At 33.0% G+C, this 22,537-nt stretch overlaps 1 protein-coding gene across 7 annotated transcripts in view; it reads right to left on the bottom strand.

Annotated features, from left to right (window-relative positions):
- Positions 1-22,537, bottom strand: part of LOC129238831 (insulin-like growth factor 2 mRNA-binding protein 1) — an 80,359-nt gene that overhangs the window by 3,025 nt on the left and 54,797 nt on the right. For 3 of the 7 annotated variants that reach the window (XM_054874026.1, XM_054874025.1, XM_054874027.1), the window contains 2 exons: positions 5,906-6,079; positions 1,552-1,926 (listed from right to left, as the gene is read on the bottom strand). In XM_054874026.1, the coding sequence (XP_054730001.1) occupies positions 1,552-1,926; positions 5,906-6,079 (549 nt within the window). Of the gene's footprint in view, positions 1-1,551; positions 1,927-5,905; positions 6,080-6,901; positions 7,462-22,537 lie in introns of those variants that run through there. The other 4 variants (XM_054874030.1, XM_054874031.1, XM_054874029.1 and 1 more) reach the window with 3 other exon arrangements.

The following is a 22,537-nucleotide window of genomic DNA, read 5'->3' as shown; positions in this document are numbered from 1 at the left end:
TACTTATTGTTTTATCCCTTAATCTATTATATTATATATGAAAAAAAAAAAATTTAATTTCTAAAGTTAAAAAATAATTAACTTTTTCAAATTTCTGAAGCTAAAAAATACTTGAATTTTTAAATTTCTTAAAATAAAAAAAAATGAATTTCGCATTTCCTTAAATAAAAATGTTCAATTTTTCAGAATTTTAAGATTTTGTAATTTTTATAATAATTTTTTAATATTAGGTAATTTTTAAAATTAAAAAAAAAAAATAATAATTTTAGAAATTTCTAAAGCTAAAACATAATGAACTTTTTCAAATTTCTAAAGCTAAGAAAACACTTGAATTTTTAAATTTCTTAAAAAGCAAAATGACTTTTGTATTTCCTTAAACAAAAATGAATTTTATATTTCCTTAAATTAAAATGTTAAATTTTCCAGATTTTGTAATGTGAGTTTTTAAACATTTAAAAAAATTTAATTGCTTTAATTCCTTACATCTTTTGAACCTTCAAAAATTTTAAAATGCTAAATTTTTCAGGTTTCTCTCACATTAAGTGAGGTTTTAAAAATTAAAAAAAAAAAAAATCAGTTTTTATTTCCTTACTCTTTTGAGGGAGTTTTTAATGTGAATTTTTTGAAATTAAAAACAAATAACTTTTTATTTCCTCAAATCTTTTGAACTTTTAAATATTTGAAAATTATACATTTTTAAAGATTTTTTAATGTGAGTTTTTAAAACTTAAAAAAAAATCATTGTTTTTATTTCTCTCTTTTGTGCTTCTAAAAATAGTTAAAAGCAAATTTTTTAAAATATTTTAATGTGAGCTTTTAAAAAAAAAAAATAATAAAAATTAAAATAAAAAAGTATTTGTTTTAATCAAAAATTCAAAATTTCCATTTTTTATGTCTCAAATTAAAAAAAAAAATGTAAATTTCTTAATCTTATTTAACAGTTTTGACAATTTTTCTTGTATTTTTGTACTTCATTAATTATTTATAAAAGAACATTCTGCAACGCATATCTTATAAATCAAAACTTCAAATTTTGTGCAAGATCTATGCAATATAATTAGAAAATTTTTCATCAAAATTGAAATTTGTTTATATTTTTAATTTTTTTTATTATAAAAAAAAGAAAATGGATTCGCAGTTTTATAGTCCATTAAATTTTAGCATAATAAAGTAAAAGGTTGAAGAGGCTCCAAACTTTTTGTTGAATTTTAATCATTTTTTCGCTGACTTTGTTGAGCATTTTCTCCAAATGTTCTCGCATATATCGGATAAACATTTTGTTTTACATGTAGAACATATTCGATATCCAAATTTTTTTGAAATATCTTGAGTTTCAAAACGCGTTTCCAAAAAAAGAAAATTTTTTTTGGCATATTCCGAGTTAATATCTGCGCACTAAATTTCGTGTTGATCATCTTAAAAAAGATTTGCTTTTGTACTCTCAAGTGTTTGGCATGGCTCTATCCAAAAGCAATAGCATTTAGCTGATCATATATGTATATTTACATGTATGTATTCAAATAAGTGTGTGTATTCTCATTTTTCACTTACCCCTTGTTTGTAGAGATGGCCTCCTGCTGCATCACCTCCAAAATTCTCTTGCACGCATTCGTGCAATTCTCTGGGTTACCATAAATGGTGATCGCCTTCTCTAGTGAGCCGACATTCTCCTTCCGATGTACATCGACACGAGCGCGACTCTGTTGTGTGATCGAACGTATTGTACTGCCTTGACGGCCAATAATCGCTCCGACCATTTCGCTTTGCACGAGAATGCGTAGCGGGAAATCGGCTTGACGTCCGGGTCCTGGCATACCGGGATATGGGTTACGTTGATTGCGATTAGTACGTCGTGGATTCTTATCCAATGGCTCGACGTGTAATTTATTGCCCTCGAATTCGACGCCGTTTAATCCGCCAGCAGCTCTGCAAGTGGAAAAGAGGGAAGGGAAATGAATATCAGTTGGTGCAATGCAAAAATGAAGAACTAAACATTTACTTTTCTCGGATTAAGGTTAAGAGAAAGTGTTCCCAGAACAGATTAAAGTAAGTTATTTTATGCATCCTTATTTTTGTTGGCGTTTTTAGATTTTGGATATAATTTCCGTTATATGTTCGAGCTTTAATTATTTGCCTCTAACATTTATTTTTCTCATTCCCGGAGCTATTTCAATACACAATTTAATTATTTACTCATCCAGATAGTTTTTCTTCAAAAAACAAAAAATGCTTTTTTAGAACTTTTTACAGGTCATGAAATGGATGTTGCTCATCGATTTCCGAACTCTGTAGATTTAATTCCTGATATGTAATATAAGTATATCAGGCAAGGCAATAAAATCGATCAGATTGGATTAGGAAATAAAAAACAAAAGTACCACAAAAACCAATAGATGTGCCACAAGCGAGGCAAGCCAAAAAATGGGCAGGTACATCGGGACGTTAGGTATTTGAAAAGCAGAGCATCCGCTCACGACCCAAGCGATCTTTCACGATTATATCCAGCGGTAAATGGTACGTGTCGGCCACGGCAATCGGTTCTACGTTACTGGAACCATTCGCATTTATATCCGGCCAATGGCTGTCATTCCAGCAGCATTCATCAGACATTTATAGGGAATGTTTATGCTGTTACTACAACAACAACCTAATAAAGGACGATGACGAGAAATTTCTCAAAATACAATATATGTAGAAGCTAAACGTCCTAATTTGCCTTTCCGAATCAATTGAGGTTACTGCGCAAGTATCAAAGAAAAGAAATCAGAAGCTCTACGCGCTTCAACATGCCAAATTACAACGGCTGCGCAGACTAGTCTTTCGAAAAGAATTGCACTCTTCTGGGTTTTAGGTTCGACTCCTACTGTTCATCGGAAAATTTAAAACTTTTGCAAATGGTGTCTCGTACGTCACTTATATTTGACACTTGTGCCATTAGCCAGCTGAAGGTAAAAAATAAAGATTTCCATTACTGAACTATTTTTATTTATTTAGTAGAAAAGTTATTCAAAAACAAAATTGGATGATTAATTTTGCACGAAAAATATTAAATAACAAAGGATCAAAAAAACTTTTTCACCATCAGCTATCATTGGTTTTTCATTTAAAACTTTCGAAGTGCTGCCAATTTTAGCAAATATCCACCCAAAACAATATTTAAAGAAAACCAGACAATCTGCCAATCTACATATTTGACCGCTAAATATTTTTCTAGTGCCCATTAGAGAGACAGTGAAATAGAGAAAGAGAGAGAGAGTATATTGGAGCAAACTAAGCAAATTAAAGAATCCAAGATTAAAGCCGAATTCACTTTGACAACTTTTGTTGGTAACTTTTACCTACTTTGTCCACTCTGTCTCACTGAGAGCGCAACAAAAATGTGCTACACAATATGCAGAAGGCCAACATCGGACTACTAATCGGCTCTCAGTGATTTTGTAGAAATCAATTGATTTCCTGACTTATGCGGCAATGTGACAATGGTTTTTCCACGAAAAACTCAGATTGTATTGGCGATATAAGAAAAAATCAACACAGTCAAAACTGATATTACTTCGTTGCCATCTGAATAACGACTGATTGGGCGAGTCGGTGAATATGTATAGGGTTATTCAATAGGTGCGCTTCAACTTTTTCCGATAGGGAGGGCGAACGACGCAATATTTTTTATTTTTCGCTTGTCATTTGTAAACTTCATTAGTATACATTTCATCATGGAACGCTACACACTTGAGCAACGATTGCAAATCGTGCACATTTTTTATGAAAATAATCGTTCTGTTGCTGCTACTTTAAGAGCATTACGGCCATTTTACGGTCCATTTAACAAGCCGTCCCGTTTTGGGGTTATGTGAAGTCATTGGTCTACAGTAACAAGCCGGCGACGATTTGTGAGCTCAGAGCCAATATTGAACGCGAAATTGCTGGAATTTCGGCCGATTTATGCAAAAGAGTGGTCGAAAATTGGGTTCAACGATTGGACTTCGTAAAACGTGCACGCGGTGGTCATGCAAAAGAAATCGAATTTCATACTTAAATGTATATGTTCAAACTCGATAATAAAAAAAAAAAGAGTCAAAAAAGTCAAACCGTTTGTGTTTTATTCAAAAAAGTTCAAAAGTTGAAGCGCTCTGAAAAACCCTATACGTGTGAAATGCGCGGGCAGAATTCTGTTGTCGTGTACCCGACGACGTGGCAGTCGAAGTTACTCTCACAATTTTGTTACGAATGGCCATACTTAGAAATCTATTATATCATATTTAAATGTGCTAAACACTATTCAATGCAATCAAATTGATTTTTATTTTTCTTTATCCTTTTTTCTTTGTGTTTGGTAGAAGTTTACAGGAATCAAAATCAAAATTTCATATGTTGGCAATAGTTTCAATGCCTGCTGACTTCAGATGAAAATAAAAAATGCTGAACTGAAGGGTGGCTCAGTATTCTCGCTGACCACAAATTATTGACAGCAAATAAGAAGTTGTTCGCAAGCAACGGTTAATCCGCCTTAAGTAGATTGAAATGAAATTTGGTGGGTAATTTTGTCGCAACTTCCTTTGAGGCCAAAATGGCGAACCTTCGTAAACAAAAATTAAGATTTAGAATTTACAATTTAGGTTAATTAAAACATTCAGTGACCCACATTCGTATAAAAGCACTCTTTTTTCTTTAGTTTTACTCTCTCTCTCTCTCTCTCTCTCTCTCTCTCTTTTCTCAATGCATTGCTCACAACAATTTCTAACTGAAATTGTTTGTCAAACTTACGGAAATTTAGATTGCATGCAAAATTCAAGTTCTGTTGTTGTTCTTATACTTAAAGCGTTGCATTTTCAATGTCCTACTAAATATAAGAACATACATATTCGTTTAAACGCACCCGAATAAGGAAGCCGTAAACATTGAAATGAATAGAAAGATAATTTTTGTTGGCATTAAATTGATAATTGGTAAGTTTTTTTAACAATTAAAGTGCAAAATTATTTTAATAAAATGACTTTTAAATTCTTATCAATTTTAAAGGCAAAATATCATAATGATTTTGAAAAGAATCCAATAAACCTGTACTATAAGGAGGGCTATTCAAATCGAGATAGAGCACAATACACCGGGCATGAAGTGACCAGCAGACAGTCCCGATTTGGATCCGGTGGAGAACCTTTGTCGCGCAAAATTTATGAACCAAAGAGCGTAAGGGCACCTGTATATAAAAAAGGCTGTACTAGAGCTCAAATTGACCATTAAGGAAGCTTGGGAAAGTTTGGACCGTTCTTTGATGCAACATTTTGTGCAATCAATGGCAAAATGTATTTTTGAATTTATTAGTAAAACTGGATAACCAATTAATTATTAAAAGTTTTGTAAATATACTAAAAATTAGGTTGCTGCGTTTATATGCATCTGTTCTTATTTATATAGAGGCTATTTAAAATGCAGCGATGTAAGTATAACAAGAATGAAACTAGGTTTTTACATGCAAGCTAAATTTCCGTTAGTTTGACAAACAATATGAGTTAGAAGTTGTTGTGAGCAATGCATTGAGAAAAGAGAGAGAAGGAGTAAAACTGAAATTAAGAGCGCGTTTATACAAATAAACAAGTGTCACTGTAGATGATAGCAACAAAGTTGCTTGTTAACAAGCAAATGCAAATAAACTTCGAATTCACTGAGCACCGTGGTTTTAAGCTGAACTGCAACATTCAAAGCTCCGTTTCAACACTCGTATTACACTTTAAAAGGTAAAAGAAAAACTTATTTTAAGTACAAAAAGAAAACATAAAAGATTTATATAAAAAAAAATAAAACTAAAAAAAGAAATTCAAGCAAAAAATTAAAAACCTTAAATAACAAATCAAAATAAATACAAAATAGAAGTGCGAAAGAAAAGAAAAATTGCATAATGTAATACCTTTGAGCCTGATCGGGATTTTCGAATGTTATATGTACAGTTTGGGTATTGGGGTCCTTACTGGACACAGCCTCACACTGTTTGACGATGCCGTATGGCTTCAGTAAAGGTTCGATGTCTTCGAAACGTGTTTGCAGCGGTATGCCGCTAATAAGTATTTTCGCTGTCGATATGCTGTGAACAAAGAAGAGATAAAAGTAGAAGTAGAACGACAAACACACACACAAAAAAAAAAAAAACAACAATAACAACAACGCATAAGTGAAGTAAGCGTGTGGGTGGTGGGGTGTGAGACAAATAGGCGAAAAACAAAGCGTACTTTTTGTATGTACTAATGTATGCATATGTGAAATGCGAAAGGAAGTGAAAGTTAGAAGGGGGCTGAGTAATAAGCGGGGGAAAGGTGAAACAGAAAGTGCGTAAGTAAGAGGCAGACAGAGCGAGCTAAAAAGTGTGATTGTGTGAGAGTAAGCAAACAATTTACGTCAACTAACTAAATAATTGCGCGTACTTGAAAAGAGGTGCTTAGTTTAAATAATGCGCCTAAAAGTAGATAATGCAAACGTTAACAAGCTTTTTGCATAAACCCCAAATATGCATGCATCTACGTACATACGTATGTATACAAAATTAAAACTACACTAGCTAAAAAAGCGAATATCTTAAGTATAGCAAACCGATGTGCAACGCCCAAAAGTAGGCCACACGCAGGTGTTAAAACTTGTTTTTAACTATCCTATAGATGCAGTAGCGCGAATATTAAATTTATGTGCGCGATCGTTAATTAATAAGCAAATTTCTAAAGCATACTTTGGGGCGGAAAAGCATTGAAATCACTAGATAATGCACAAATATACATCTACTAGCAATATAAAATTATGAACTAAGATTTTGGTAAGATAAAATGCGCCGCAGTTTACGTAGAACTACGCACAAATACACAAATAGCATAAATACGCATGAAGAAACTCTTGCACGCGGTCCGAACATACATACCTCAGCATGATCATATGCAGGTTCTCGCTATTTAACTTTAACCAAATTTTCCAACTATTTCTTGATGACCTGGATTATCTTGCCTATTTCAAGACGTTTTCGGTCAATTTCCGCGCTTGCTTTTCGCTCACCAAATTACCAAATTATTTCCGTCTGTCTATTTAAATGACTTATTGCGAAGAAATGTTTTGAATTTCGCACAATTACAAAATCAACAAACAATTTTCCTTCTTACAGCAATCGCACGCCTTAAATTTCTCCTCACGCATACTCACGCACACGCACGATACGAACAAACCAAAAACAAAAAACGGCTGCACTTTACAAGGAACAATTTGAGCGTTTTGGAGATTTTCTTCCTTTTTACTGCACGAATTTTGAACGGCCAAAAATATGTGGTTGATTTTTCAAAATTACGGAAAACTAAAACGAAATGTGTGACAAAAGCGAAACGAGAAAACTAAACTATTGCGAAATCCACAGCATAATATAAAATCTACAGGAAATTTTTGGAATTGATGACTGAAAGTGAAATTAATTTCTATTTTGAAAACAATAAAAAATCCGACTCATACGTAAAAATTTAACAGAAAATGCGGTACAAATCACTGAACGATGTTTCGAGTGGGGAGTGCGACTTGAAAAGTGCGGATATGGGATGGGATGGATATGGCCATATACAAGTTAGAATGGCAGGCAGTGAGAGATTCCTACAGTTGATGGAAAATGTTGGCGGAGGAGAGGCGGAGTTTTGAAAACGTACACAAATATGGAATTAAAAAACAAAATAAAACCAAATAGTAGGAAATGAAATAGAATAAGATAATAAAAACAATTAAAATTAATTAATTAAATAATAAAAATAAAAAACAATAGAAATAAGTAACAGAAAATAGCATAAAATAAAATAAGGTAAAAAGATAATTAAATAAAATTAAATAATAAAAAATAAAATAAAATAAAATACAAATGACATAGAAAAAATAAAAAATGAACGAATATAAAAATAATAAAATGTTATAGGAAATAATTATATAAAAACAAAAAAATAAAATAAAATAAAATAAAATAAAATAATATAAATAAATAAAATAATATAAAATAGAAATGACAAAGAAAAAACATAAAGAAAAAATAAAAACTAAACGAAGATAAAAATAATAAAATGTTATAGGAAATAAAATATAAATAAATTAAGCTATTATAATTATAATAAAAATAAAATAGCAAAAAAATACAAAAAATAAAAAGACAACATAAAATAAAAGAGAACAAGAAAAAAATAGATAAAAACAAAATAAAATGCCACAACATGATTGGACATAGAAAAACAAAAATAAAAATAAAGAAAACTAGAGTAAAAAGGTAAAGAAAACAGAATAAAAAAGATAAAAAAACTCAAATACAAAAATTAGGAAAAATGAAATAAAAATAACGAAAAATATGACAGAAATTAAAATATATTACAACAAAATAAATTATGATATAATAAAAATAATTTATAGAAAAATAAAAATAAAATAGGAAAAATAAAAAAAAAATGGGAAACTAAACAAACAACGTGAAATATAATATGATAGAAAATAGAAAAAAAAACAAAAACAGGATATGTAATATGATAGAAAAAATATTAAATAAAGAAAATTAAACTAAAAATAATAAAATATTGTAGAAAATAAAATAGAATAGAAAAAAAAATTAAAATATATTTAAAAAATATCAAAAAAAAAAAAAACAAACCAAAAAATAGAAAAAATAAAAAACCACTTGAAATAAAAAAAAGTTAAATAAAAAATAAATAAAGAAAACGAAAATAAAATAATAAAATATTACAGGAAATAAAATATAATAGAAAATAAAATACAACAAATTATATTGAAAATTAGCAAAAAACGGAAATAATAGAAAAAATTAAAAATAAAATATAAAAAAATAAAATTGAATAAAACGCTACAATATGATATGACATAGAAAAAAAAAATAAAATTAAATTAAAAATAAAAAATATTATTGAAAATAAAATTAAAAAATGAATATATGTATGTATTAAAAAAATAACAGGGAATGACATAGATTGAGATAAAAGAATAAACTTTAATCAAAATGCCAAAATATTATGACATAAAGAAAAAACAAAATAAAACTGAAAATAAAAAATTTAAAATATTATAGAAAATTACATCCATTTAAATAGAATGAGATAATAAGAAAAAGCTTAGTAAATAAATAAAAAAATAAAGTAATATAAAACAAAATGCCAAAATATGATATGACAGAGAAAACAAAACAAAAAATAAAAGTAAGACTAAAGAGAATAATAAAATATTATAGACAACGAAATATATTGTAAGTAATAAAAATAAATTAAAATAATAAATTAATCAAAATAAAAAATAAATAGCATTAAAAATAGAAAAGAGAAATAGAAAAAAAATTTCTATAGAATAGAAAGAAGGAAAATAAAATGAAACAAAATAAAATAAAGGAAAATTTTTATAAAATATAAAAAATAAAAGTTGTACAATAAAATAAAAAAATGCCAAAACATGATGAGAGCAAAAAATAAATAAAAACAATAAACTGTTGTAGAAAATGAAACACCGATAATAAAATATATTGAGATATAAAAAAAATAAAAATCATAGAAAAGAGGAATAGAAAAAATTAAGTAACTAAAAATAGAAAGAAGGAACATAAAATGAAACAAAATAAGATAAAAGAAAAATTATATAAAAAATAAAAATTATACAACAAAATAAATGCTAAAACATGATATGACATGAAGAGCAAAAAATAAATAAAAACAATAAACTATTGGGCTGGCAACTAAGTAATTGCGGATTTTTTTTAGAAAATCAAAGACAATTTTTTCATGAAACTAAATAACTTTATTCTGTAATGAATTGCCGATTTTGATCAATGACCTTTTGCCATTTTTCAGGCAGCATCATAATCCCAGTTCACAAAACTTCTGGATTTTATAGGCAAAAAACTGAATCAGGAACGGTTTGACATCATCATCATTATTGAAATGCTTACCATTCAACGAGTTTTGTAAAGATCGAAACAAAAAGTATTCAGATGGTGCAAGTTTTTTTTTTTGAGTGACCAAAGATGTGTGTGGCGTTGTATTGTCATGATGGAATGCAATACTTTTTCGAATTGTCAATTCGGGCCGCTTTTCTTCAACTGCATTGTTTAATTTCGTTTGTTCAATTTAGACATCAGAATTGATCGTTCGGTTGGGTGGTAAGAGTTCAAAGTAGACAACTCTTTGGTAATTCCACCAAACTGATAACAAAACCTTCTTTTGATGAATATCAGCTTTTGATGTTGTTTGAGTTGGTTCACCTGGCCTGCTCCACGATATTTTCCGCTTTTTCATAGCCGGTTGTCAGTCGTTTTAAAAATGGATCATTTTCATCTCGTTTCTTTAGCAAATCGCAGCTGTTAATGCTTTGCGTTAAATGCGTTTCTTTCAGTTCGTGAGGAGCCCATGTATCGAGTTTTTGAACATAGGCAAGTTGTTTTAAGTGATTTTCAATGCATGAAGTTTCTTTGCAATCTCAAGTGTTGTACTGTGACTCGGATCGTCATTGCTTCGAGTAGGGCGTCATCAACTTTGACTGGACGACGAGAGCGTTTTTCAATATGACGAAAATGTTCCTTTTGATTTTCCATTTTTCAACGAACGCCAAACGAAAACTACGCAACCGATCATAAAACGTTTTTTACTGATTGACAACTGAATTGCCAACTATCAAATAACAAAACGTGTTTTACATTTGTACTACGTCTGCAAACCTAAAAATTCAACTGAAGCCATCTATGAGTGAAATCCACAATTACTTAGTTCCCAACCCAATATTATAGAAAATGAAATTTTATGTATTAAAAAAAAAAAACAATAAATATGTAAGAAAAATAAAATAGTATGAAAAATAGAAAAAGGAAATAATATACTATATGTAATATAATATATGTAGCAAAAAAAAATCGAAGGAAAAAATAAAAAATCAATAAAGTAAAATAATTAAGAAATGACATGAAATAAAAAATGGGGAAAGTAAAATAAAATTAAAATTAATAAATTAATAATAAATAAATTAATAAAAAATTCAGGTAAATAAATTAGAATACAAAATAAAATTACACAAATATAATAAATAATAAAAAGAAAATACACAGCTACAAAAAATAATATAATGAATAATAAAATATTTTCGCTACCGAAAATCCATGAATTCCGCAGGCTTATAGAACAAACGGTAAAATAAACCAAAAATGTAAGCATAAAACATTTTAAAGAACGCATTTTCTGTTTTTTATCTTTTTTTGAAATATACTTTTTAATAAAATTCCCAAACCATTCCACACTTTTAGTTGGAAGGCTTACACATCCGCCGCAGCAAAAGCAAATAGTTAAATTAAAATAAACGAAATATTTTTTTAGAATTTGCTTAGCCAAAATTGAATTGTTATTTTGAGAATTAAAGCCAAAACAATAATTATCCTTGCCATTAAAAAATTTAATCTTTCAAAAACACCGCATATAAATTAAAGTCGAACAGTGAAAAATAGCCGCGCATTTCTTGGAACTCATTTCCTTTAATATTATTATTTTTGTGTGCGTTTTGTTGCATTTGTTTTTGCATGCACGCGCATATCCCCTTACTTTATTTGACGCTTTTTTAATTAAGAATGTTGCAAAGTGAGCAGACACAAGCAGACAGGCAAACGCATTAATATCTACATGCATGCATGTATGTATGTATGCATGTATGCTTGGGTGTGTATGCGTGCATTTGCAGATTAAGGCGCGCGACCGACAATGCAGCATTAATTGCCGATGTGCGCTGCTGTGTCCGCTCGTTGTCGAATTGGCGCACTAGTTTGCCTTTTTGCATTTATTGTTTTTGCTTCCTGTGCGTCTGCGCACAAAATTCTATGGAAAAGCTTTAAAAGTTCAATTTAGTATTTTATGATTTTTTGTTATTTTTTTCCACTGCATTATGACTTTTATTGTTGTTGAAGTTGTTATTGTGTTGTGTTTTGTTTTTATTGCTTATTTTTTGTTTGTTTTTTTCCTCTTTTTGTTTTTTTGTTTTTGTTGCCGTTGCCGCTGCATTCCACTGCCAACGTCGCAACTATGACCGTCAACAGAGTCCATTCACATCGCTGCCAAGCGCACTAAATGTTGCAACTAGCTGTTGCGTCTGTTGGTCTAAATGTTGTTGTTTTGGTTGCTTTTATGCTTACTCCGCTTTACGTTCTCTTCTCTTCTATTCGGTTTTGCTTGTTTGTGTGCACACATTTGTACTTGTTGTTGTCTAGTCTGGGAATGCTGTCGCTGTATCGATGCGCGTATGTTGCTGTTGTTGTTGCTTTGGCATTGGCATGCGGCCAGTACCAGTCAATCTGCAAGCCACTCAGTCAGCCAGCCAGCAAGTCCGTCCTCTCTTCTTGGCCAGCAATGCAGCGTCCGGTTAGTCAGTTAGCCAAGCAACCGGTCAGCATTCCTGAGCGGCTGTGCCTGTATATATATATATATATATATGTGTGTGTGTGTATGCTTTGTTTTTTCAGCAAAACAACAGCTACAGCAAAAAGGTTTTTAAGTGTGTGTGTGCTTGCGCGCGACGCGCATCCAGTTACATTTCGCCATAACGCCACAAAAGTAGCTTCGGGAACAACAAACATATTCTGAAAAAATGCCACAGGAATGCGCTATTGGCTGCCACAGCCTGACACGATGCAACACTATGCAATGTTCTGCCGCCGTCGCTCCTCTTGCTGTACAACCGCCAAACCGGCGGCCAGCCACAAGTCATGGGAAGCAATCAACATTTCTCAACTTGTTATTGTATTCTCTGGCTGATCGCATACAGTTACATGCACACATCATTGTTGTTGTTGTTGATTTTTTTTTTCCTTTTCTATTTGATCGCATATCCGTATTGTTGCTGGCTTTACAAAGCACTGCACGACCCACTTGGACCGGAATGCACGACGTTCTTCCTACATCGGGGCTTGTTGGGTTTGCTGCACTTGTAATGTGCGGTTGCTGTGGTTGTTGTTGTTGGTGCTGTTGTTTGGTTTGTGTACGAAAATGACTGCGCTCGGGTTTACATGTTTACTTGTCATGCGCTCTCAGTAGAATAGAGTAAGCTTATTTGCCAGTGTTGCCAGAGTTATGTCAAATGTGGGTGAGATTTGGATTTGAAAAGCTAGAGCGCCAGGCGTTTTCCGAAATGAAAAAAGCGAGTGTGGTTTCTCTTATGATTTTATAAAAATCTGCGTAAAGTAATTCCATTTTATGAAAAATCAAATGAAATGCCATTTTTTGTGAGCAATTCTGAGTATGCAGGAAGCTGATAAAACCTACCTACAATTCCCAAAAAGTTAGCGGGATTATATTTTTGAGAACCTTTCTGCTGACGCAGAAGGCATAAACTTAGCATGGTTTTTTTCTGTGGTGGCTAAGAGTAGACATATTACCACAAAGGGTTAAGGCAGTTCATAATTAAGCGCAAATGACCTGAGCGTGTGGCATTTATAAATCACTAGTACGTTGGCAAATATATATATATATATATTAGTATACATTTTTTTATGCAATTTTTTTCAGTGCCAAACGTTTTTTTTACTTTAATTGTATGTACATAAAGTAACGAATTTCTGGCGAAAAAACTTTAGTACCAAAATGAAAAAAAATATTTAAAATCAAAAACTTTTTTGCTACCATATAATTTTGGTACTAAGTAATTTTATTAAATTAATTATTGGTCAAGTCTTTTTACTGCAGTTTTAGTATTTATTTTTTTAATATGAAAAAATTTATATTAAATTTTTAGTACTTTAAACCCAGAAATTTCTGGGTTTAGTACTTAAAACCATAAATTTCTGGCAAAAAAGAAAAATTAGTTAGAATATAGAAATTAGAAAAATTAGTATACACACTTTTTTACTAAGCTTTTAGTACTGAGTTTTTTGATTTTAGTACTACATTTTTAGTACTAAATTTTTCATATTATGTGTTTTGTACTAAATTGCAATTTTTCCCAGTACCAAAAGTACAATAGTTTAATTAAAACTTTTTCAAAAAAAAAATTGTGTATAAAAATAAATAAGTAATCTATCAAATTTGCCTCTGAATTAAATTCACAAAAAGTCTGGTAACACTGGCAACACACAATAATTTTCATTCTACCGCAATTCCGCTGGCCTACTTCACAGTTCTCCAACGCCAGTATTGCTACACAATGACTTCTCAACCGTTCTCCTCCTTCGTACTACCCCTCACAACAACTCCTTGCCCAGCACACAATTACACTGGCTGCTTTGTATAGGTTTGTGCTATTGGCGACTTGTATCTGTTTTGTGCATTTTATTTTTAATTTTTTTAGTTTGTGTTGTTGACCGCATTTGTGGTACGAAAACGCATCGTCGTCGCCAACATCGTCAGTCACCGTGGCCGTGTCGCAGCAGCGAGTGTGTTGAACCTGCCGCCGACTGCGGGTATTTTTGCAGCAGCAACAGCACAACGCGTTTATTGTTATTATTGCACTCTAAGTTCTGCTAAATAACAACAAAAAGCGGTACACACACACACACATATGCAACTGTACTTGCATACCTACATACGCATACACAGCATAACAATAATAATGGAAACAAGACAACGCCTGCGTAGACTGCTATGCCACATGCCGGCTTTACTTGCATTTCGGCCGCCAATGGCTGGCTGCTCCACCGCATTTTTTCGCTGTTGCTCGCGCCGCTCTTCCAGGAATTGTTTATCGAAAAAATGAGTTATTTTTCGGTTACTGTTGCAGTATTTGCATTTTCGTGTCGGCTTTCTTCCTCTACACATATGCGCACACATACATACATACATACATACAAATGTATATACATTCACAAGCATGTATTGCATCAGCATAAATTTAATAACAACAACAATAGCTACATTTATGCATACAACAAATACTGTATGCGCCGAAAAACAACACAAAAGGTGAAAGAAAAAGAAAATGATGCGAAAATATTTGCACTTCTTGGTATTGTCGGCCAATATTTTGCGGATGCCTTCGCTTTCGCCTCCGCTTCCACTAACTGCGTTTTTTGCTTCTCAGTTTGCAATCTGTTTTTGTATTTTGCTTTTTGGTTTTTGATTTTGTTTTGTTTTTGCTTAATTTAGTATTTTTGCCATTTCAGCCGTTTTCATGTTAATGAGAATGGGAATTTATTTGACCTGAGCCAGCGTTTATTAAGAAATTAACTCAAACGATACCGCAGCAGCAAGGTAAGCACACAAACTAGCTACGACTGTCCTCGACCGAAGATGCGAAGCTTAAATTTGAGAAGTATGCTTTTGGCAAGGCGTGCATAAAAAATATTTTTGCGTACTTGTTTTTGCTTTTGCATATCAGATTAATAAAAGCGCACAGTTGCATTTGTGCATACATACATGCATGTGTATGAATGTGTATGTATGCACTTTTTCGAGTAGGCGGCGTTGATGAGTCAACGATGTGGCGCAGGCACCTTCAGGAGTCATTGAATGATTTATAAAAAACAAAAAACAAAAACAAAAAAAATACAAATACAAAACTGCAGAAGGTAGCAAGCATGAATGTACAATAGTTAAGTATGTGCATGGGGATGTATTTATTTGCATGCATTTAGAAATTTTTTCCTGTCATTCGAGAATTCCAAGAATTGCTTAATTTTTGCTTTCATCATTTTCGCGCGCCAAACTGCAATGATATATTGAAAACCGTTAAAAGCTTGTCGTTTGAGTGACGTGCATATTTATGCTTTGCAGGAAATGATCTCATGAGTTTATAATAAAAATAATAAAACAAATGTCTCAGCTATAACTGCAAATTGTAATTGATTTGCGAACGAGTAAACTTTTATATAGGGGTTTCCAATATGATATAATAAAATTTATTATTATTAATAATAATGGAATAATAAAAAAGTTTATATATATAAAAATCAATAGTCATAATTATTATTAATAATAATAAAATTGATATACATATGTAAAAATTTATAATTAATACAAAAAAAAAAATGACTAGAAAATTGAAGTTTTATTTTTTACAGTCAGCACCAGCCGCAAAGGCTATCGGCATTTGCATTCAAATAAATACAAACGAACCAATACATTTTTCGTCATGGTGAAGTTCACGAACAAGTAACCTTTTGGAATATATCAGGAAATAATATAATAATAAAATAAGTCAGGAATTGCAGCTTTAGGAGCGTTTATTCCCATTTTCGGCCATAATGAAGATCCCATCAAACAACCGGGGCATTATAGAGTCATTAAATTCAATATATCAACTTCGGAATATTCCTACGCCTGTGAGATACCGCATCCGTACGCTCCAGTTCAAAAAGTGAACAAATCAGCCGACTCCACGCCATTCAGGAATTGCGAAGCTCCCAGCGCGCTTTGTGACGATTTTTGAATTCCCACGACAGTCGGAATTCTACGTAATCGGGAGCGGATTTATATCCGGCCAAGGACTGTCACTCCGACGGTTTTTGAGTGTTAGTCTGTACTTAAAACATTACAAAATCAAATTGACTCATAAAGTAAAGCCTCTTGAGTATTTAAAGCACTGAACTTCTCCTCTTGGGCTTTGCAAAAGTTTGAGGAAAGACCTGATTTGATTAAAAAAAAAGAGTTGTGAATATCCTTTGTAAATAAGCAAAATACACCTTACATACAAGAACAAGCGTGCATGTAACTTGAAAGATGCGATAAGATCCACAAAAAGTGACGGTGTGTTGTGAATCTGTTGTTGTGGCTCGAATAAATGGTTGGATACATGGTGAAAAGATGTTTAGAGATGTGCTATTGAGCAGACCGTTATCCCGCTCTGAGCGAATTTGACACTTGGGAAGTGTTTAGCAAAATTTAGTTTGTTTAGTGATATACGAAAAAAATCAAACAATGACACTCGTCGCCGTCTGAACAACGTCTGATTGAACGAGGGCGTGAGTATGTGTGAAATGATCGTGAAGAAATCGGCTGATTCTCCCAAGCGACTTGGCCTATCAAAGCTGGTAATCTATCATATTTGGGTTACATCCCATGCAGCTCTTTATTAGAAGACTCTAAGTTAGAAGACTACATTTGGCCAGAATCTATGTACAAGACATCAATGATGTTGCTACAAGATGGTGCCACATGTCAGACGGCTGGTCAAATAATTTATGTATTGAATGGAGAGTTCGGGGCAATCGTGAAATCTTGAGATATGGTCCGGTTGAAAGGATACCGGGATTTCTTCGAAGCAAAACAAAATCCGAAAATGGGTGAAAAAGAAGAAGGCAAAAAGGAGGATGATGACCAAGCAGTCCAATAGGAGTTTTAGAAAAAAAATTATATACTATATATTATAATTAAGTTTTTTACAGATGACCGAGAAGATTAACCACGACGCAATTTTACATCAAAAACGTTTGACAATATCGCAAACATTGGTAATCTGCTACGATTTGGTCACTCTATGGGTACCTCAAAGTTCTATTATTAGTTGTTGTAGTTGTAAAATCAGAAAATGTTCCCCATGCATCGACATGAAGTAATATCCCTTTACCGGAATACATCGGTTCGGTAACGTTGGACCGCCTCTCGGGGAGAACATCTTAACATTACTCTACAATACAGTCTTCATAGTTTACTTGAACTAAGCGAAAGATTAAAGAAAAAAGGTGATGGAAGAACAAATTATGTGCTTTCCACCAAGACAACGCAGCCTCATATTCATTCCCAAGACAGCCGGTTCCTCGTTACCGGAATGACTCGTGTTTTTCCCGAGCAAGAGCTGCCGCCTCAGTAAATTAGCCCGGTCTAGTGCACCGTACCTTACGTTTCAGCTTCACATTTCCGATGTCTGACAAGAGGTATTTGTTTCTAGCCAAGTACAGCATTGCAGTGTTAGACCATACAACTTTTATCGATTATCTGATATGAAATCTGCACTCAAAGGAATATGATTTGAGTCCGTGGAAGTTGTGTAGGAGAAAGTGGCAATGTTGGAGGAACTGACAGAAGAAGAGTTCAAATACTGTTTTAAACAAAGTTTACACAATACTTTGGAAATAGATAGAACTTAGACATGTAAAGGCAAATAAAATGTTTTACAGCGTCAGTCTCGTTACTTAATTGTCACACCTCGTATATATGATCAATCACATTCTAATAACACTCAGCAAATAATTGATTATTAACAAAGGGTGACGAATAGTTTTTGTTACCCAGAACTGATTACAATACATCGATATTTTTAAGGCATTTTTCAACAACAGTGCAAATGTATGCATGCATGTACGCATAACCAACAAATATCCCAACAAAAATGCAACGCAATTCCAGAAAATCACCAATAGGTAATTAAAGCAAATGTGATTGTTTACAATTTTCACCCTATATATGTAAGTATTTGTTGTTGTGTCGACAACGAAACACTTGAAAATCGGCTGCATACACGCACCCATATGAGCATGGCGGTGGTGCCGAATGCAACCGAGAGTGCATTTGCGTCTACAGTGGGCGGGTCACAACGCGTCTGCTGAGGTGGGAAGGTGGAAGTCAAAAGGCACAAATACAAAATAATGTACGAGCACCGAGCACCGAGCAACGAATGAGATTCATACATACATACATACACACTATTCACATGTAGCGTGTGCAAAGAGACAACAGAGACTGGGGCTTGTTGGCGTCACCAATTGTTTTGTTTTTGCGCGCGACTCATTCACAAAAGACGCAAAATGTTGTTGGTTCGCGCGCCGGCCAACGGCAAAAACAACACATTGCTTTCTACAAAACAAAGAAAACAAAAACAAAAAAAGAGCAAAACAAAAACAAGCCCAATACATGAAAGTACAAAGTGCATGCGCACACACAAACACACACACGCGCATATGTACATGCACTTTTACGTTGCATGCAAATTGGTGAGAGCGCAAAAAGCAAATAACAAATAATAAAAGCCCACCGCAGCCAAGTGAGTGTACATACAGACATACATAGCCTGTGCTGTGGTGTAGTAGATAGCGGCATGCAAGATGGTGGTAGCGATGTCGGTGAATGCGTTGAGCTGCACACTTTGCCTTTTATTGTCTGTCTGTTTGTTTATTTGTTGTCTGCTTGCTGGTGCAATACACGCCTACCGTTGATTAATAAGGGGCAGTTACGGTGGTGGTGTTAAAATGCAACTAAAACAAAAACAACAGCAGCAGTAGCCACAACAACCGGAACAGCAATAACAAATAGGGATAGTTGCAGTTTACATACAAAGAACTGACGAACCAGATATGCGCAAATATGCATACGTATGAAGGTGAATACACACATACACACATACATATGTATGTATGTCGGCTCGCATTTACGAACAAAAATAAATAAAAAAAAGTGCGCAAAATCTCAATTAACTGGCAATAGAGAAATATAAAAGAATAATTTTAGTCAATTGGATTGAAATTATATGAAATAAAAACACATTTTAGACTAGCGAGACTGTGAGTGGTGGAACAAATTTCATGAAATATTTATAAAATGTGTTCTTTGAGATTTCTGAGTTTTCTTTTCTTTTAAGTTTTTGCTTACTGTTTTTTTGTTAAGTAGTTTGCTTAAGTAAAAACATAAAACAAAAATATCTTTAAAAATCTTACTTTTTTTAGTTTTTACTTACTTTTTTTATTTAAGTTTTTACTTACTTTTTTAATTTTTAACTTAAGTACATTTACTTAAATGATTACTTAAGTAAAAACTTTAAGTAAAACTAAAAAAAATCTTTAAATCATAACAGGGTCACTCACTATTTTATGATAATAACACTTTATCGTTCAAAATGGCACTACCGGCCTCCGCCGTATGGCACATTAATGATTTAACTTTACGACTAAGTATTACGGATTTACAGTTTTGTTTCTCATATACATACATACATATGTACATTTGTATATTATGTGCAAAATTTGGTATTGCTTCAAAATCATAAAAAAGGTACCCAAAGCGACTAGACCTCAACTGTCCAATTTGGCACTAGTTCTATGCTATCGAAAAAGTTGCGGCAAATAATTGACACTGCGTCACCACGTAAAATACATACATTATTTGCATATGGGAGAAAAAGGTGGGAACGCGAGCTAATTATTGTTCTAAATTCACCAGAAGGCCATCAGTTTGGTAGTTATGCATTTTGCTTGCTACAGACTCACAATTCCCGACTCATCTCACTCCAACCGACAGATAATCGCTTTGTTTTAGATAAATGGAAACAATTGACGACTTTTAGGCGCTTTACATTTTTTGTTTTATTTTGTTATTATTTCAAATGTTAAACCAATTGTTTAAGTCACTGGCAATATTTCATATATTTAAGTCTTACATTTCTTTATTGGCAATTCATTGATATTTTGTGAATTTTCAAGCCTTATTTCTTTATTTGTGTACAAATCCATTTATATTTTACTTAAGTATTTTAGTAGGAAGTCCTTGTTTTTTGCAAGTATGCGCGGGAATTTTTTCGTGGGAGAACAAATGGGGCACAGAGTAAATTTATACAAAAACTTAAGCATCCAATTTTGTATTTGAATAATTTTATTATTGAATGCAAAAAATAATAATAATTTTGAGGATTCAAATGTTCATTTTCAACGCTCCATTGCTTGTCTGTTTGTATACTGCAGCGGTTTATAAGTTCACAAGTGACAAATATGATTGACCTACACCATTTGCAAAAAATTTAAATCCTCCGATAGGCTGATTAGTTTTGCGCCATCTTGTATATGCACAGGATTCATGCGGTAGTTTTCACTTTTTTAGATAAGAAATGGATGACTACAACTTAACTTTAAGAGACATACAGTTATCGGGGCTTCATATGGTAATCACTCCGCAAAACGCAAAAAAACACGAGGAACGTTCTGACACTGTCCGATCTGCAGAATTTATTCAAGAACGAGAACTCTTCAAATTCATTGAGGGCAGGGCACTTACGAGGGAGCTTAATGTTTCTGAGGGTCTTATCCGTCGAGTTGCCCATGAATATCTCCGGTATAAATCCTACGTGATGCGCTGAAGACAGTTTATGTCGGAGCAAACAGGAGAACAGCGAGTTATCCCACCAAAATGTCTGCTAAACAAAATTAAACACCCCGAAGCGCCTGAGATGCTATGACGCACAAAAATGTTGACGGTTGGCTATGTTCCATTTCTACAGAGATTGCTGTTCTCATGCAGACAAAGGTTCCAGCCACTGTTAAGGTTTAGGTGTTGTGAGCAACAGAGGTAATGTCATGCACCCACCCTTTTTTTACTCAAAGATTTCGAGTGAATTCTGCTGCATATATCAAGGTTCTCGAGACAGTAGTGACACTCCGGGTTGATAGTGTGTGTGGTGACAGCCCATACATCTTTCATCAAGACTCTGCACCTTCACATAAAATTTCCATCACCACATAACACCGAACCTATGGCCGCCTAACTTAATCTCCTGGATTACTACGTATGGGGCGTAGTTGAGCGTGAAAGCAAAATCATCCTCATAACACCATTTCTTCTCTGAAGGCTGCAATTAAAACCGTTATGTCCAATATACTTAAAGTAAGGAGCATTTGATTTTGAAAGTAACTTTTTATTATAGGAAAAAGTTGTTAACTATAATTTATTATATTTTTATCATGCCATGAACTACATTTTTATGATAGATTAACAAAAAAAATTCTATCGGAAAACCATGTCTGTACGATTTTCAGTGACACTCACTGTTCTTGTAAATTCCATTATAAATTTTTACTTTTATTTTTGCTATTCCTCGTCTTATTTAATGTTTTTTTATACTTATATTTACACATATGCCCGCGCTCTATTCTCTGACTTCCCCGCATTGTATACAAATGAAAATTATAAAAAGTTTAGATAAAAGAGGCGCATAAGAAAGTGTAGAAAAAACTTAGCATTTTACTCTGCTTCCTTCTCAGTCTACGATGAAACACAAGCCTAGCGCACAAGCACACCCACCTACCAGCACTGCATTGAAGTGTGAAAATGATTGTAACGGCATTCACAAGAGAAACGAAGTCATCGTTGACGGCAGCTCCGAAGTCGGCGTCGACTGTGCAGCTGTTTTACTCGTGGAATGCATTTTTAACGGCAAAAATTGCAATAAAACCGAAACCAACGCGCTCACATACATTTCATTATACAATATATATATATATATATAAGTATATGTATGTATATTTATGTAGGTATGCGTTTGTAAGCACTCGTACACTCTATGGTCACAATTAATTATAAGTTGCTGCTGTGATGGAATGCAGACAATGCTAACTGGGTGGCTGGCTTAGTCGGCGCCCACAGGCAGTGTGGCGAACCAAATACACACATATTATGTACTTGTGTGTATGCGCGTCTATACATACATAAATATGTATAGTATATACATACCCATGTATGATATGTTGGGTTGCCTGGTCGAAAGACAGGGGGTAGGAGAAGTGCCATGAAAATTGCCCATAGGAGAAGGAGATACACGCAAGAAAGTGGCTGTCTGCCGACCTGACTGACAGCAGCTCCCAAAGGTATGAGAATTAAGTAGA

This window comes from Anastrepha obliqua, chromosome 2 (genome assembly GCF_027943255.1).
Source record: "Anastrepha obliqua isolate idAnaObli1 chromosome 2, idAnaObli1_1.0, whole genome shotgun sequence".
NCBI classification, from domain to species: Eukaryota; Metazoa; Arthropoda; class Insecta; order Diptera; family Tephritidae; genus Anastrepha; species Anastrepha obliqua.
This window is presented reverse-complemented; position numbering and strand designations above follow the sequence as displayed.